Consider the following 18,105-nt stretch of genomic DNA (forward strand, 5'->3'; position numbering starts at 1 on the left):
CAAAGTTACTGTGATGGGATTTTCCCTACTGCTGGTACAGGAATGCCAGAAGTTTGCATTTGCTATTAACTAAATCATACATTTGTGTAATATCTACACTTTTCACCCCAAACTATCCCAAGCACTACACGAACAGAAATTGTTTTATACTGCCCTGAATGGGGTTGGGTGGGAAACTGTTTTCTTGGGCCACAAACATTTTTTGAGATTTCATGTTCTTCCTGTTGCCCACTGTGACAAAACTGCAACATTTTAAAAATTTTCACAAAAAACAAAGAGAAAGAGACACTCCCCTCAAAACAGCAATTCAGAGCAGGGCCTTGAACCTGGGTTGTCGTCCTCCTATGTGAGTGCCCTAACCACTGGGTTTTCTGGGGCGAGTCTGTCTGTCTGTCTCTCTCTCTATTCTAGGCTAGGAAACCTTGCTAACAAAGTTTAATACAAAATTATATGTTTCTACGAGTTTCAGTTCTGACGAAAAACTGCGTGGTGTATTGTTTTGGTGCAAGAGTGGGAGAGGGGATTAGCAACAAATAATGGGAAAAAATTAAGGAAAAGAAAATGTAGGAAAATATCTAATTGCGAGGCCTCTACAAAAATGTGGAGTAATGTTCCAAGGGAAATGGCTGAAGCCCCATCTCTTGAGTCATTAAAAATGGAGACTGGACACAGCATTCATGCATACAATTCAGTCCTACTCGGGCAAACCAGTGGGTAGAGACAACCCAAGTGGCCTTTTCTAGCTTTTATTTCTACGATGCTGCAGAATGCCAGTGTGAAATCCCATTTCTGCAAAGATACAGCTGAAACTGCACAAACTCCAAAATCTCTGCTCTGAGCCAACATGTGAAGCTCATGGCACTGGGTTCTGTATAGCAGTGATTCTCAGGCAGGGGTACGCAGAGGTCTTCCAGGAGGTATATCAACTCATCTGGATAGTTGCCTAATTTTACAAGAAGTTACATAAAAAGCACTAGTCAAATCAGAACAAACTAAAATGTAATACGACTTGTTTATACATCTCTATATACACTATACACTGAAATGCAATATTCCAATCAAAAATATTCCAATCATTTTATTTTATAATTATATAGTAAAAATGAGAAAGTAAACATTTTTTCAGTAATAGTGTGTTGTGACACTTTTGTATTTTTATGTCTGATTTTGTAAGCAAGTAGTTTTTAAGTGAAGTGAATCTTGGGGTATGCCAGACAAATCAAACTCCTGAAAGGGGTACAGTAGTCTGAAAAGACTGAGAGCCACTGATGTATAATTCTCTCTCTTAAAGGTATAATGCTAATGTAGCATTTTCCAAAGTGTGGGACTAGCCAGGAAGGGTGCAGAACAATGGCAGAGCAAGTTTCCTGCATCCTGCCCTACTAAAATGGTGGGAATTAAAGGAGCAACATGGGGATGGGTTTTTGTTTTACTGCAGGGAGGTTCAGCTTCAAAAAACGTGGGACACACTACAGATGGAAGGTACGTGCACATAGAAAGAACTTGCCCCAATCTCTTATAAGAGAAATAAATTCCTTGCAGCTCCCTTCCCTCCTGTTGTAAATGTGATTCATGGAGCCAACACTAGCAGCAACTCTTTATCTTTCCTGTGGGTCAGAAGTTAACTGTATGGCAGCATTCTGTATTATTCTTGGAAGGGAGAGGGGAAGGTAAGGAAATAGAAGCCAAAAGGGCAAGAGACTTAAAAAAACAAATTAAAAAAGTCCTGACAGTTACTTTGCAAACGATATGGTAAAGTAACACATTGATTAGATTAAGATATTATGAAGTTTAAACACTAGAAAGTTATTAAATTCAAGTTAAGTTAACTATATTTTCTTCTAATCTCATGCAAACCTAAAAAGCTCAAGATTACAAGTCATCTAGAGAATGCTTTTTCCTAACCACTACAAATACTACAAACCCATACCCGACATTCTTGTCAGGTAAGAATATACATGGGCTTCCCATATACGGCAAGGAAATGGGGAACACACACTGAAGATGAAGGAATTCCAACATAATTTCTACACTTAGCAGGCAAAGAAGTGTGTGTATAACCAAAGTAAATATAAAATTACACTTTTTTAATACAAAAAGCAGCTCTCAATAAGGTAGCAAAGTAGAAGTCTCTCTAAAGGAGTGGAAAAAGGTGACCCGATGTCAGATGAAAACTGGGGGGGAAATGATTATAAAAATTGATTTTTTATTTTATATTGGATTTCTTTTTTAGAAAATGTAAATTAAATATAAGCTATTTTTTAAAATAAACCTATTTAAAATTAAATTTGAAATTGATAACACATGTTAAAGCCTAAATTTACTATAATCTATTAAAATAATTTAAATTAAATATAAAAATTATATTAAGCAGTAAATGTTAGCTGCTGAAGTTTTGAAGAAAGTTAAATCACTGAACTGGTGGAAGTCACTGACTAAGAAGCTGGAACCAGAGTTTGTTAAAGTACTATACCAGTTTTTGACAGTGGTAGCCTCTTTTGCAGGTCCACAAAATATTTTCTTCATTGCAATTAATTCAACTAGTTTAGTTCAATTACTAGATCATTCAAAGGTAAGAAATTCATGGGGAGTTGAAAAAGCAGGAAAGCTTGCTGTCCTCTTTCAGTCTATGAATAAAAACTTGGTGTGAGAGGATGAGATCTACTAGTTCTAAAATCTTGAATGACAGGGTGACCAGAACTAATCACTTCAATTCACTTATTACAAATAATACACAAGTAAAATCTTTATCTAGTAAATACAAAATGCATCATTAACTGACTTTTAACATCATAAAAATGTAAAAATTCAGAATCTGAATAAATATGAATTAAGCTATATAATTGCTTTAATAAATGTGTATAGATATAGTGTAGCTTCTTGGTTTGTCTAAAGAAGCATCAAGTTTAGTGTAAAAGCTATTTTTAGTTGCAAATCAACATATTTTAATGGTTACCAACCATTGAGAAGCAACCTTTCTGGAGGAAAATAATTAAAAAGTACAAATGCCAAACAAGGTTAAAATAATTTATTTAAATCCAAGTTTCCTGCTTGCTGATTTAAACCATTATTAAAATCAGTTATTTAAACCACTGATTTAAGTCAAGCTATCCTGTGACAGAAAGCCTAAAATAAATTCTTGATTAAGGAGGGAGAGGCTCAAGAGTGCAACACTCATAATTCAACTTTGAAGTTTAATACATCCTCAGGATTTCCTCCTGATAAATATAGTAAAGCTACATATGCAGGAGTAATTCCAGAGGATTCCACAAAGGTCAAATTTAGAAGCCATCAGCGTCAGATGCTCAGGTTTTTATTCAGATTTTTTTTTTTATTAAAAAAATCCCACTAAATATTACAGATCATGGAAAACTGACAAGAGTTCAAGGTTTTTATGATTTAGACTGTAACACTAACAAAGTGTAAGTTGTCTTACAGGAAGACAACAACAGACTAGTGTAGATTCTATTGTAGTAAAGTCCAAATAAATCTATAGACCTGCAGTTCCTGAACTTTACTGGTTAACGTACCACCTTCTTAAAAAATTGTTGTAAAGTGAATGGATGGAATATCAAGCTCACATACTATCAGTGGTACACTTATTACAGTTAAAAGAAAAGGAATACTTGTGGCACCTTAGAGACTAACCAATTTATTTGAGCATAAGCTTTCATGAGCTACAGCTCACTTCATCGGATGCGTACTGTGGAAAATACAGAAGATGTTTTTATACACACAAACCATGAAAAAATGGGTGTTTATCACTACGAAAGGTTTTCTCTCCCCCCACCCCCCTCTCCTGCTGGTAATAGCTTATGTAAAGTGATCACTCTCCTTACAATGTGTATGATAATCAAGGTGGGCCATTTCCAGCACAAATCCAGGGTTTAACAAGAACGTCTGAGGAACCGGGTGGGGGGAAGGGAGAGAACTTGGATTTGTGCTGGAAATGGCCCACCTTGATTATCATACACATTGTAAGGAGAGTGATCACTTTACATGAGCTATTACCAGTAGGAGAGTGGGGTGGGGGGAGAGAAAACCTTTCGTAGTGATAAACACCCATTTTTTCATGGTTTGTGTGTATAAAAACATCTTCTGTATTTTCCACAGTATGCATCCGATGAAGTGAGCTGAAGCTCATGAAAGCTTATGCTCAAATAAATTGGTTAGTCTCTAAGGTGCCACAAGTACTCCTTTTCTTTTTGCAAATACAGACTAACACGGCTGTTACTCTGAAACCTGTTATTACAATTAGAGAATCAAAAATCTCTGATCTAGACAGTTCTTTCTCACGAAGCTCCAAATGGCCTACGTATGACAGTCTCCTTGCTACACAGTTCACGGAAGGGAATTGCAACCCCTGTATCTTTTGACCAGATGAAGGCCATTAAACACAGTTTTCTTAAAATGGAATAAAGTTAATTTGGCACAGGGTTAAAATAAATAAATCAATAAATCTCTCTCTCTCTCTCTATATATATATATAAATAAAAAGAGTGGAAATCCCCAATTAAGAGAAAATAGAATATAAACATAGCTAATCAAATAATTAGAAAAAGCAGAGCTAGGCTCTATGCTCGATTACTTAATGCTCTAAAACAAGATGAAAACCTTAGGTATTAAAATGTTTTGTCTCTGTAAGTTGCAGCAACAGCCTATCTATCTTTCAGCATTCCAGAAATGTGTTAGTCTCTCTCAAACAAGGAGGTCCCTGTTACCAGGGTTGGTCTTTTTGTTTTACAAGAAAACCAGATTTTTTCATATTCCCAAACATGCCCTCCTTATTCCCTTTGCATCAAAGTTATCCCAAGTTACCCCTATGTCATTTTTCAAAACTAGCAAGGGTCTGATTTATCCATCCCAACCTTCAACAGGTATTATTCATTATTTAAGTCCCCAAGGCCAAGATGTAGCTCCTCCCTGCTCAAAAACACTTACATTCCAGCAATTTACACTTTGACTGACCCTTCCAGTCCTAATTTGTCATTAATCTTAATGAAGCCAAGAATAGTTCTAATGATCCTCCAATAACATTTTAAGATAGTGATTTGTTTCCCCCAAATGACTCCTAATATTCCTTCTGCAATGCACATCTGGGCATGTTCACTAAGCAAATCTTTGGGAGCATGGCCCCAAAACCATCAGTACAGATTACTCCTATGTATGTTTAACACAGAGCTCCTTGAACATAGCTGACTCATGGTAATATCTTGCATGGCCTTATTTCAAATAAAAATAATCTCACTTCTACAAGTAGTTCAACAGTGTGTGGATTCTTTAAGCAAATTATCAAAAGGAACAGCAATAACTGACACAGAAACAAACTAAATCCAAATATTAACTTAGTACACTGTACTACTCCCAACCACATAGGCAAATTCCAATGACAGCAATGAGAGGTGTGCATGGACTGAGGACAGTACAGATACGTGTACCCACAAACTATATATCCTATCCCAGACAGCAGTGTCAGAAAACACCAACCAGCATGAGAGCTGTAACTGCACACATTGTGCACCATTAAAAATATCATCCCAGTTCGTAATACCACATATCCAAAAAGCCTAATATGGGGGCAGGAGGGAAGGAAAAACAACTACTAGAATAAAATACACAGTCCTAATTTTTGTTCAGTAGCCAATTCTGGCAATACTATACAAGATTAATCAGTTGTATGTTTTAAACATTAAGCATCTACATTTAAAAAATAAAATTTCAAAACCTGTTAACACAGTACTTGGAAATTGTGTTTCATTTTAGGAGAGGAAGTATTAAAACATTGTTCTTCAGTTTATTTATAATTTTAATAATTAGCTGCTATTTTCACAGAACTGATCATTTTTTCCCTAGGGCTAATTTACTTAAAGGTGCACTGGCAAGTTAAAAGTCATTTTAAAAAAACCCTTATACAATTCCCTTTACATTACTAACCTCTCCTTAAATTAATAAAAGTAAATAATTTACTTATCACCATTTATGCCGTTTGCTTTTTACTTAGCATGGGCAATGAAAATAGACCAGTAGGTTTCACACTTCATCAGTTTCTAGTCAATTTAACTTTCCATGTTCTCTTGCACATGTATGAAATTGCAGAGTTTGGGAGCATAAAGACCAGCGGAAATCTAATCCCATGATAACACTTCTGTCTTAGGTTTTGTAAAAAATTAGTTTTACATGACAAATATTTTGGCCTGAGTTTTCTCTCTCGTTTTAATTAGTATGTTGTTTTAACTGTTTTAAATAGATTTGCCCTCTTTAACATTAAGAGATCCTTGTCATTCTACATTTTATTTTTAAAAATGCATACAGAATAATTCCAATGCCATTTGGACTACCTTACATATTCTTAGTGATCCATTGTTTAAAAAAAACAAAACCAAACAAAACCCTGAAAACTTGATATAAGAAACAATTTCATGTATAAATTAAATAAATGTTAATTTTTTCAGCCCATCATCATGTAAATAGAAAAATAAGTTCCAATTAGGGATATCTAAAGAATGGTCAGGTTTTTGGTTTGGTTTTTTTTTTTTGGTTGTTTTTTTTAAAACAGCTTTAAAACATATTAGCAATTAAAATGTTTGCAGATGCTGCCCTCATTTGTAAGCCCATTTCCCATATTCCACAGAATTTACATAAATATTTTAAATGTCATACAAAGTAATTCACTAGTTTGAATATAAACTGGAAAAAAAAAATCAAATTCTAGTTCTACTTTCCGCTGTTAACAAGTGTATCTTGGAAAGTTTTCAGGTGGAGGGCAGGATTGTCGCCTGACTGTAGTAACTTAGCGTCATGCTTCACAGACTTTTTCATCATCATACAAAAGCACATAAAATTCCTACATATGAAGTGTGATTCTTCTGTGAAGATAAATGTAGGACATTTGTCAATAAAAAAGCCAAACAAATATAAAAGCGGGGGGGGGGGGGGGAGGGGAAGAGGGGGGCGGAGAGAAGCATAGGATTTCATCTAAAAATATGGCCTCACTAGAAACTTAAATTAGATGCATACATAACAACAGGCACCTGAGAGTTCAGTAACTGTTAATTATACAGTTATACCTTAGGCACTTTAAGTGAATGCTGAAGAAATAGTACACAGGAATCCTGGCTAACCACAAAATTGATTTTAAGGAGAATTAGGAAACTCTACACGTGGATGCCACTGGCTCTTTGCTTCTCTCTCGGCTGGAACCCTGTAATCCTTATTAATCTACCATTTGTTCCTGGAAAGTATGTTTTTCTCTGTAAATAAAATCCAAAGTTTTCTTTGGATTCATTTACACCCTTTACTTGTGGGAGCTGAATCTGTAGGAATGATTTCAGTAGACAGGATTCACAATTTACTATCTAGCTGCCCGTTGATGTTGTTTTCTTTTTGCTTGAGACGCTGCCAAACTAACTAAGCAAAAAATTTTAAAAGCTGGAAACAATGTTACCACAGGGTGCCAAATTTGCAGTGAAAGCCCCATAGGCTGCTGTCACGCAAAGTTTGACAAGTCTTGCCAAATGGTTTATTCAGGATATAAACTGCTTGTGAAGTGACTGGGCCCTTTGTATTACAGCTGAATACTGCAGATGGGAAGATTTCTGCCAGGAAAGAGTAACTGCTGTTTTCACCACATGGAGTTTTATACACACAAATAAGAACATATTCTTTTGGTTTACAACACTGTTTGGTATCCTCTGTATAGCTTGGCTTTTTTTTTTTTTTTTTTTTTTTAAGTTGTTTTGTTAACCACAACACCCAAAAGCACTAGCAAACCTGTTGGTAAAATTTTTTAAAAGGAAAAAAAAAACCCCAGTACGTTACAAATCTAAAGCCTAACAAAAAAGGACAGATGTTTCTACTTGTCAAATTTCCAAGCTGCACGAAGATTAGTCACTGTTTAAGAACTTTGTGTATCATAAGGCCTTCCTAGGGAGTATACGATAAGCCCTTGCAAAACTAAGATACTGTACATCAGCAAAGTATACTGAAGACAGAAATACCCATGTTCACTTTTCTTCTTAAAACTAAAAAGTATCTGAATATGTAGCAATTTAAAGCTGTACTCATCTCTTATCTATGGTAGTTTTATAAATGACTATAGACAGAGCTGTGCATGTTTTCAACACAGGACATGATACTGCAAACAACTCTTACTCCCTGGCATAGTACTTACAACTGAGCTCTTCTATGAACTTCAACAGGTTTATTCTCAGTAGTGATCACTACACTGCATAATAAGTGTTTGCAGGATCATGCCCACAGTTGGAACAGCTGATAGTTTAATTTTAGTCAGGTTTTGTTTCTACACAGCAAGACTAGTGTATCTTGGTGCATGTGCATGTGGATGTATGGAAGAAGAGAAATATTTGAGACATTCACTGTTCCTCAAGCTTAAAAAAGCAGCTGAAAAGAGGAAAGGTATTCTGAAAAATACACCACTCCTTTAGATGTCTGTGACACTGGTGTCCAAATAAGTGACTACTGGGTGATGGACTGCAAACATCTAACGAAATCAAATTAGCCTCAAAGGAGGAGTTGCAAAGGGAAGTCATGGCTTAGCAGCCTGCTACTCAGATTTAAAGTACCAAGTGTGACGTTCTTTACCTCGGGGGAACACCCAGCACCCCCATGTTCATCCTTATAATATGATTGTGTGGTATCCAATGCAAAGTTTGTCATGTCGGGTGTCTTCGGAAGGCTCATGATGCACTGAGCATTGTTGTTATGGTAACGTTATAGTAATCGTTGTTATAGTAATGTTATAGGTTGTAATTTCATGTATATAATTATGAGGCTGAAAATGCGTCCTCATGGCTTAAAGCAAGCCCAGGCAAAAACTCTCTAAGAGCAGAGGGGCAGTTCACACCTCATCAGGGCATGTATAGGACAAACCTAGCCCAGCCTCACAGGAACAAAGGATACTGGCCTAGGCAACAACAAAAGATTTGCTGGACTCTCCAGTGAGTCACCCACCCTTCCTTTGGTCAGTTTGGTGCTGAAGATGAGGTAATGCTTACCTGACTCTGGAAGGGGCAGGAGGAGGGCAAAGCCAAGAGAGAAGAAAGGACATGATAAAAGGAAGAGACATTTGCCATGCTCTTCCTCTCTCTTCCACCTCCATCTACAGACATCACCACCAAGCGACTGAAGTGCTGATCAAAGGGGAGAGCCTGCCTGAAGGACAACCAGACAGCCTGTGGTGAGAAGCATCTAAGTTTGTAAGGGCACTGAAAGTATTAAGATCAGCTTAGAATGCATTTTGCTTTTATTTCATTTGACCAAATCAGATTTGTTATGCTTTGACTTATAATCGCTTAAAAATCTATCTTTGTAATTAATAAGTCTCTTTGTTTATTCTACCTGAAGCAGTGTGTTTGTTCTGAAGCATGTCAGAGACTCCCCTTGGGATAACGAGCCTGGTACATATCAATTTGTTTGTTAAATTGACGAACTCATATAAGCTTGCAGTGTCCAGTGGCCATAACTGGACACAGCAAGACAGAGGTTCCTGGGGTTGTGTCTTGGACCGGAGATATCGGCTAGTGTCATTCGGTTGCGCAATCCAAGGAGCAGCTTACATGCCAGAGGCTGTGCATGAACAGCCCAAGAGTGAAAAAAACAAGGAGTCCTTGCGGCACCTTAGAGACTAACAAATTTATTTGGGCATAAGCTTTCGTGGGCTAAAACCCACTTCATCAGATGCATGGAGTGGAAAATACAGTAGCAGGTACATATACACAGTACATGAAAAGATGGGAGTTGCCTTACCAAGTGGGGGGTCAGTGTTAATGAGACAATTCAATTAACAGTAGAATACCAAGGGAGGAAAAATCACTTTTGTAGTGGTAATGTGGGTGGCCTATTTCAAACAGTTGACAAGAAGGTATGAAAAACAGTACGGGAAAATTAGTTTTTGTAATGATCTATCCACTCCCAGTCTTTATTCAGGACTAATTTCATGGTGTCCAGTTTGCAAATTAATTTCAGTTCTGAAGTTTCTCATTGGAGTCTGTCTTTTTGTTGAAGAATTGCCACTTTTAAGTCTGTTATTGGGTGACAAGAGAGATTGAAGTGTTCTCCTACTGGTTTTTGAATGTTATAATTCCTGATGTCAGATATGTGTCCATTAATTCTTTGTGTCCATCTATTCGTTACGCAAAAGTCACCTGAAAGTGAGAACAGGCATTCACATGGGACTTTTGCAGCCGGCATTGCAAGGTATCTACGTGCCAGATATACTAAACATTCGTATACCCCTTCACACTTCGGCCACCATTCTAGAGGACATGCTTCCATGCTGATGACACTATTTTAAAATATGTTAATTAAATTTGTGACTGAACTTCTTGCGGCAGAATTGTACGTCTCCTCCTCTATGTTTTACCCACATTCTGCCATATATTTCATGTTATAGCAGTCTGGGATGACGACCAAGCATGTTGTTCATTTTAAGAACACTTTCAATGGAGATTTGACAAAATGCAAAGAAGGTACTGTGACAAAGTTCCTGCTCTACCTTGGTGGGTCTTGTGCTTATTGCTGGATTTGCTCATCTTGGAGCTTCACAGCAGCCCTCAGCTTGGCCGTTTTTCTGAATTCACAGTCCAGGTCAACTCCTCCTGTGTCTGACCAGGAGTTGGGAGGATTTGGGGGGAACCCAGGCCCGCCCTCTACTCTGGGTTCCAGCACAGGGCCCTGTGGAATGCAGCTGTCTAGAGTGCCTCCTGGAACAGCTGTGTGACAGCTACAACTCCCGAGGCTACTTCCCCATGGCCTCCTCCCAACACCTTCTTTTTCCTCACCATAGGACCTTCTTTCTGGTGTCTGATAATGCTTGTACACCTCAGTCCTCCAACAGTCTGCGTTCTCACTCTCAGCTCCTAGTGCCTCTTGCTCCCAACTCCTCACATGCACACCACAAACTGAAGTGAGCTCCTTTTTAAAACCCTGGTGCCCTGATTAGCCTGCCTTAATTGATTCTAGCAGCTTCTTGATTGGCTGCAGGTGTTCTAATCAGCCTGTCTTGTCTCCAGAAGGTTCCTGATTGTTCTGTCACCTTCCCAGTTATCTTACCCAGGGAAAAGGGACCTACTTAGCCTGGGGCTAATATATCTGCCTTCTATTACTCTCCTATAGCCATCTGGCCTGACCCTGTCACAGTACCAATGTGAGATTTCTAAAGATAGCTACAGCACTCAACCCAAGATTTAAAAATCTGAAGTGCCTTCCAAAATCTGAGATGGATGCGGTGTGGAACATGCTTTCAGAAGTCTTAAAAAAGCAACAGTCCAATGTGGAAACTACAAAACCCAAACCACCAAAAAAGAAAATCAACCTTCTGCTGGTGACATCTGATTCAGATGATGAAAATGAACATGCATTGGTCCGCACTGCTCTGAATCATTATCAAGCAGAACCCATCATCAGCATGGATGCACGTCCTCTGGAATGGTGGTTGAAGCATGAAGGAACATATGAATCTTTACTGCATCTGGCACATAAATATCTTGCAACACCGGCTACAGTGGTGCCATGAGAACACCTGTTTTCACTTTCTTGTGACATTGTGAACAAGAAGCGGGCAGCATTATCTCCTGCAAATGTAAACATACTTGTTTGTCTGAGCAATTGGCTGAACAAGATGTAGGACTGAGTGGATTTGTAGGCTCTAAAGTTTTATATTGTTTTATTTTTGAATGCAGTTTCTTTTTGTACATAACACTACATGTAAGTTCAACTTTCATGATAAAGAGATTGCACTACAGTACTTGCATTAAGTGAATTGAAAAATATGATTTCTTTTTTTTAACAGTGCAAATATTTATAATAGAAATAAATATAAAGTGAGCACTGTACACTTTGTATTCTGTGTTGTAACTGAAATCAATATATTTGAAAATGTGGAAAACACCCAAAAATATTTACATAAATGGTGTTCTATTATTGTTTAACAGCATGATTAATTGCACAATTAATTTTTTTAATCGCTTGACAGTCCTAGTAATTATGGATTGAATAGGCTTTCCGTGACAGGTTGATATCTGAGCTGTTGGGTTAAATGTGATGGCTTAACAAGTCACATCGCATTGTTTCTGTTCCACGCGGATTTGAAGCAGCAATCATTTCTGGTGCAAATGTTCCAAAATGCAAATTTTAAATTAGTTTCCTGCCAGCACTCATGGCCATGACTTTGAAAGTCACTTTCCACAAATATGCATGCACACCACTCTTTATGTCACATGTTCATAGAATGTAGAATGCCAAATGAGAAAGGGCTGTGAGCGTGGCCAGTACAAAAATAATTTTAAAATCTGAGTGAACATTCATGGAACTTTTTCTCTCCCAGCTGTACAGTCACTTGAGCTAGTTCCATAAAGACCTGGGGAGGAATCTGTTCATGGTATGTACTAAAGGTGAACTCTAGGTGCAAAGACAGAGAATGGAGGAAGAGGAGTTTAAATTAGAGATCAGAAAGGGTGCTTCCCCCCCACCCATGCAGAGCTGTCATTAACATGTGGAATATGATACATAGCAACACTGAGATGGAGTGCACTCTGTTCACACATTTAACTCTGGGTTGGATAGAGATCTAGTTATACATATATCTGCATATATCATTGCCTTGCAAAAAGCAGCTATCCTTGCATAGGATGGATTAGGTGAACCATGTGTGCACTACATTCAAATTTTACTTCGTTTCCTTCCATAATATTAGTAGAAAGAAAAACCAAGGGAAAAAACCCTTATATTTTATACTGGCTTCTCTGTTTTTCTAAAGTATTAACAGCGGGCCAACCAATACACTCCAATGCACTGAAAGAGTTGATTTAAAATCCAGCATTTTCATTTTAAGTAGGTTCCACAACTATGTTCCATCCATAAAGGTGGAAACTGGAATGTTAATTGCTTCAGGAGCTGAAAGTTAAGGAGGGGAAAGGATTGTTCCACTATAAGAATCTCATTATTTAGCCAATGCTGAGTATTAAAATTGAATTTTTGGAGCTAGGGGACAACTTTGGTTCCAATTTTTCTGAGCACAATAACCCTAGACATTACACCTACCACAGAGTGCCTCAGACTGTGTACATCCAAGAATGCTGCAGGTATTACTTCATTGCATGACCTGAAGGCCTAACGGACATCACAGACCCTGGCAACGATCCAGTTTTTATATTGCTTTTCCTGGGCTTCTGTACAGAAATTTGAGACTGCTACAACAAGCACCCAGTCAATGACTTCTTTCAGAGAGAACTAAATCAAATTTTAAGAAAGAAAACATTTAAACTGATTTTTGGAAAATGTAGACAATTTTCTCTCCAACCGTGTGGGCTGAGTTCTGACTGACTTTCTGTTTTGTAATTCTGTTTATCAGTTAATTAAAATTCATTACGTTTTTCCTCTCCCCCACCTAAAGATCTTACCTTGAAACCATTTTGAATCCCCTGGAGAATTCCTGTTTGAGTCAAAGATAATATTAATTAATAATAATTATTAAATGCCTTTAATTTTCAAACTATTTTCCTAACATTCTTTTGGAAGTACTTTGTACTGAAGACCCCGAATGATTAGCTGGTGGAACTCATTGGCACAAGATGCCATTGAGGCCAAGAGCATAGCAAGACTCAAAAAGAATATTGATATGGTTAACAAGAATAGTCAGACTTATAAGGATTTTTTAAAACAAGAATTTTGGAAGGAATATAAAATTATTTCAGAGCAGAAACCAATCTTTAATTATTGGGGGATTTAGAAGAAATTTTTCCTAAGGCAAGTTATTCCATAGTAGTTACTATAGGGTTTCTTGTATTTTCTTCTAAAGTAGCTGGCACCGGTCACTGTTGGAGTCAGCATACTGGAAAAGATGGATCCTGGGAAGCTGGGAATGGGCAACAGAGGATGGGTCACTTGATGATTACCTGTTCTGTTCATTCCCTCTGGGGCATCTGGCATTGGCCACTGTTAGAAGACAGGATACTGGGCTAGATGGACCTTTGGTCTGACCCAGTGTGGCCATTCTTATGGGTCTGACCCAGTCTGGAAATGGCTATATTGCTAAATATTACTTTAGCCAGTTCAGGCAGGAACACATACACAACAAGATTATCAACAAGTGACTTGCTTTAGACCACACAAGTCATATCAGAGCCGGGATTGGAACTCCTGCATTCTAAACTCTGTATACTATGTATCAGTTACCAAGGTAACTGCTTCTGACCTCACTCAGTCTCTCTGACTGCACCCCCCTCTTTGGTCTCAGGCATCTAGCCATCACCTCTGTCAGGGTGGAATCACACTATTCTCCCACTCTCGGACTGGGCCTCGGGTTGCAGTCTCAGACTCAAACTCAGACATTAAGGCCAGAAGAGACCATCATGATCATCTAGTTTGACTTCTTGCATATCACAGGCGACAGGACCTCACCCACCCACTCCTGTAATAGGCCCATAACCTCTGGTTGAGTTAAAGACTTCAAGTTACAGAGAATCCACCATTTATTCTAGTTCAAACCAGCAAGTGACTCATGCCCCATGCTGCAGAGAAAGATGAAAAGCCCAGAGGGTTTCTACCAATCTGATCTGAGGAAAATTTCCTTCCCTACCCCAAATAAGGTGATCAGTTAGACCTTGAGCACGTGGGCAAGACCCACCAGCTAGACACTTGGGAAAGAATTCCCTGTAGTAACCCACCTCACCTAGTGTCCCATCTCCAACCACTGTAGATATTTGCTATTAGCAGTCACGGATGGGCCACGTGTCATTTTAGGTAATTTCATACCATCCTCTCTGTGTACTTATCAAGCTCAGTCTTGAAGCCAGTTAGGTATTTTGCCCCCACTGCTCCCCTTGGAAGGCTGTTCCAGAACATCACTCCTCTAATAGTTAGAAACCATCTAATTCTAATTTCAAGCTTAAACTTATTGATGGCCAGTTTATATCCATGTGTTCTTGTGCCAACTTTGGCCCCTAGCATAAATAACTCCTCTCCCTCCCTGGTGTTTATCCTTCTGATATATTTATAGAGAGTAATCATATCTCCCCTCAGCCTTAATTTGTTAGGCTAAACAAGTCAAGCTCCTTAAGTATCCTCTCATAAGGCAGGTTTTCCATTTCTCTAATCATTCTAGTAGGCCTTCTCTGCGCCTGTTCCATGTTTAATAAAGATGAATTCAGACTGGGAGACCAGAACTGTACACAGTATTCCAGATGAGGTCTCATCAGTGTAATGTATAATGGTAATGCCACTTTTTTATCTCTACTGGAAATACTTGGCCTGATGCATCCTAGAATTACATTAGCCTTTCTCACAGCCACATCACATTGGTGGCTCAGAGTCATGTTGTGATCAACCTGTACACACAGGTCTTTCTCCTCCTCTGTCACTTCCAATTGACACATCCCCATCTTATAGCAAAAGCTGTCATTGTTAGTCCCTAAGAGCATGACCCTGCACTTAGCACTATTAAATTTCATCCCATTTCTATTACTCCAGTTTTCAAGGTTGCCGAAATCTTCTTGTAGGATATTCCAGTTCTCTTCTGTACCTCCCAACTTTGTGACATCCACAGATTTTATTTGCACACTCCCACTTTTTGTGCCAAGGTCATTAATGAAAATGTTAAATAAGATCCGTCCCAAAACTGATCCTTGAGGAACTCCACTAATAACCTCCTTCCTGCTTCACAGTTCATCTTTCAGCATGATCTGTTGTAGGCTCCCTTTTAACCAGTTCCTTACTCACCTTTCAATTCTCATATTAATCCCCATCTTCTCCAATTTAACTAATAATTTCCCATGGGGAACTGTATCAAATGCCTTACTGAAATCTAGGTAAATTAAATCTACTGTATTTCCTTTGTCTAGAAAATCGGTTATCTTCTCAAAGAGCTCAGGATGGTCTGGCACGATCTACCTTTGGTAAATCTATGTTGTGTTGTATCCCAATTACTCTTTACCATTATGTCCTTAACACTACACAAACTCAAAATTTGTTCTAAAACCTTGCATATACTTGTGATCACACTAATGGGCCTGTAGTTTTCAGGATCACTTCCCTCCCCCCTTTCTTAAATAGAGGTAATAGATTTGTAGTTCTTCAGTCATAGGGTACAATTCCCAAGTTTACAGATTCATTAACAATCCTTGCTACTGGGCTTCCAATTTCATGTGCCAGTTCTTTTAACATTCTTGGATGCAGATTATCTGGGACCCCGATTTGGTCCCATTAAACTGTTTTGAGTTTTACTTCCACCTTAGATGTGATAATTTCTACTTCTATATTCTGATTCCCTTCAGCCACTCTGCCTCCCTTCAGCCACTCTACCTCCAAGCTCCTCATTACCCTCATGAAAAACTGAGGCAAAGTATATGTTTAGGTTAGGCCAGACCTCGATTATCTTTAATCTCCACCCCCCGTTGTCAGTTCTTAGCGGTCCCACTTCTTTCCTTGTTTTCTTTTTATTTATATGACTAAGGAACCTTTTACTATTGGTTTTAATTTCCTTTGCAAGGTCCAGCTTTGCTTGACTTTTGGCAGTTTCCCCTTGTTCCCTACATTTTCTGACTTCCAAGAGGTAGCTTTCCCTGCTGCTTCATTCCTTGTAACCTTTCTGCTTTTTCTTAATACCCGTTTGACATGCTTGTTCATCCAGTTTGATCTGCAACCCTTCCCTACAAATTTTTTCCCCTTGCTTGGGATGCTGGCTTCAGGCAATTTTTGCAACTTTGACAAAGTAATTCCAGGTCTCCTTCACACTGAGATCCTTGAATTTTTCAACTGCAGAAAATGTGTCTTGCTAGTTAAAACTCAATCCTGTCAATCTGCAAGCCAAAGCCCATCAACCATGACTCCTTAGAATCCTGCTTTTACCAATTCTCAAATGTTAAGCAATGATTCTCTGTCTGAAAGGATCACTTGTATAAGTGCTCAGCGGCCTCCTTCCTGGGAGCTTTTCCTTACAACTGGATATATACATTACTACACTTTGTACAGAGGTCTCCATGCTGTCCAAACATAAGCCTTTTCTACTGTATTTAACAGAGTGGGTTGAATGTATTGCATTAGTTTTTAATAATGTTGCTTCTTGGAAAAATAATCACAGAATAGTCTATCAGTTTCACATATTTTCACCTATTAAGGAGTCTGTCAAAAATAAACTGCATAATTATGTATATTTCAATATGGAAGATTTTCCCTTGCTTTCAGTCCCTCCCCACTTGCTGAACTGCTATGGTCTCTGCACGGACTTCTATGTAGCCAGTCAGAAGAATGGATTTTCAAACATCATAGTACATTAGAAACAATCCCTTTTCTGTCTAACACTTTCAGGTTGGATCAAGTAAAAATACAACTGGATACTACTGTCATAGATGCTGTGAAATATGGCCCTTCAAGGCCTTCCATCCACCTTGCGCCACACAAGTGTTCAATTAGGCACTCTGCATCTAGCACTTCAAACACAACTATTCCAACAACCAAGGCCAACTCAAAAATGGTTTTCATACTCAAGCATGCTTCTCTGTTTGCAAGACTCTCAGGCACACCCTCTGACATTAAAAGCAATGAATTATGCTTGGTAACTGTGCACTAGTGGTAAATTTCAGTTTCTTTTCCCTTGCTTGCACGATGACACAGCACTGTGATGGTGTTTGGTACCGGAGTACTTAGCCAGTTCAGAACACAGTTCTCAAAAACAAATATGCAGTTCCTTTTTTAAGGAAAAAATAAAGTGTCAAGCTCTGTCACAGATATGTTTTTATATCGATGGGACAGCGGACCCCTCCGAAGTCCAAGTCTTCAACTTGCACAGAAAAGATAGTTCTTACCTTAGTTGTCTGGAAATACACAATTTATGTTTATTACTTACTTCAATTTTGTCTGTCTTTGCATCTCCCCAGTAGAGTTTGTCTTCTTCAAGATCCAGTGCCAAGCCATTAGGCCAACCTAGAGAACTGTTCACTAGGACCCTCCTCTCAGAGCCATCCAGATAAGCACACTCGATCTTTGGATTTTCACCCCAGTCTGTCCAATACATGTAGCTGTAGGAAAAAAAGCTTTAAATGCATATTGCGTATGATTACAGTATGCCTCTGCTATTAAGATTGGGGATTT

The 18,105-nt window shown here is 38.3% G+C and overlaps 1 protein-coding gene across 2 annotated transcripts in view; it reads right to left on the reverse strand.

Annotated features, from left to right (window-relative positions):
• LRP5 (LDL receptor related protein 5) overlaps positions 1-18,105 on the reverse strand; it is a 248,179-nt gene that overhangs the window by 103,725 nt on the left and 126,349 nt on the right. For both annotated transcript variants that reach the window (XM_084630413.1, XM_084630412.1), the window contains exon 7: positions 17,861-18,032. In XM_084630413.1, the coding sequence (XP_084486539.1) occupies positions 17,861-18,032 (172 nt within the window). The remainder of the gene's footprint in view (positions 1-17,860; positions 18,033-18,105) is intronic.

This window comes from Lepidochelys olivacea, assembly GCF_965140295.1.
Source record: "Lepidochelys olivacea isolate rLepOli2 genome assembly, chromosome: 6".
NCBI lineage: Eukaryota > Metazoa > Chordata > Testudines > Cheloniidae > Lepidochelys > Lepidochelys olivacea.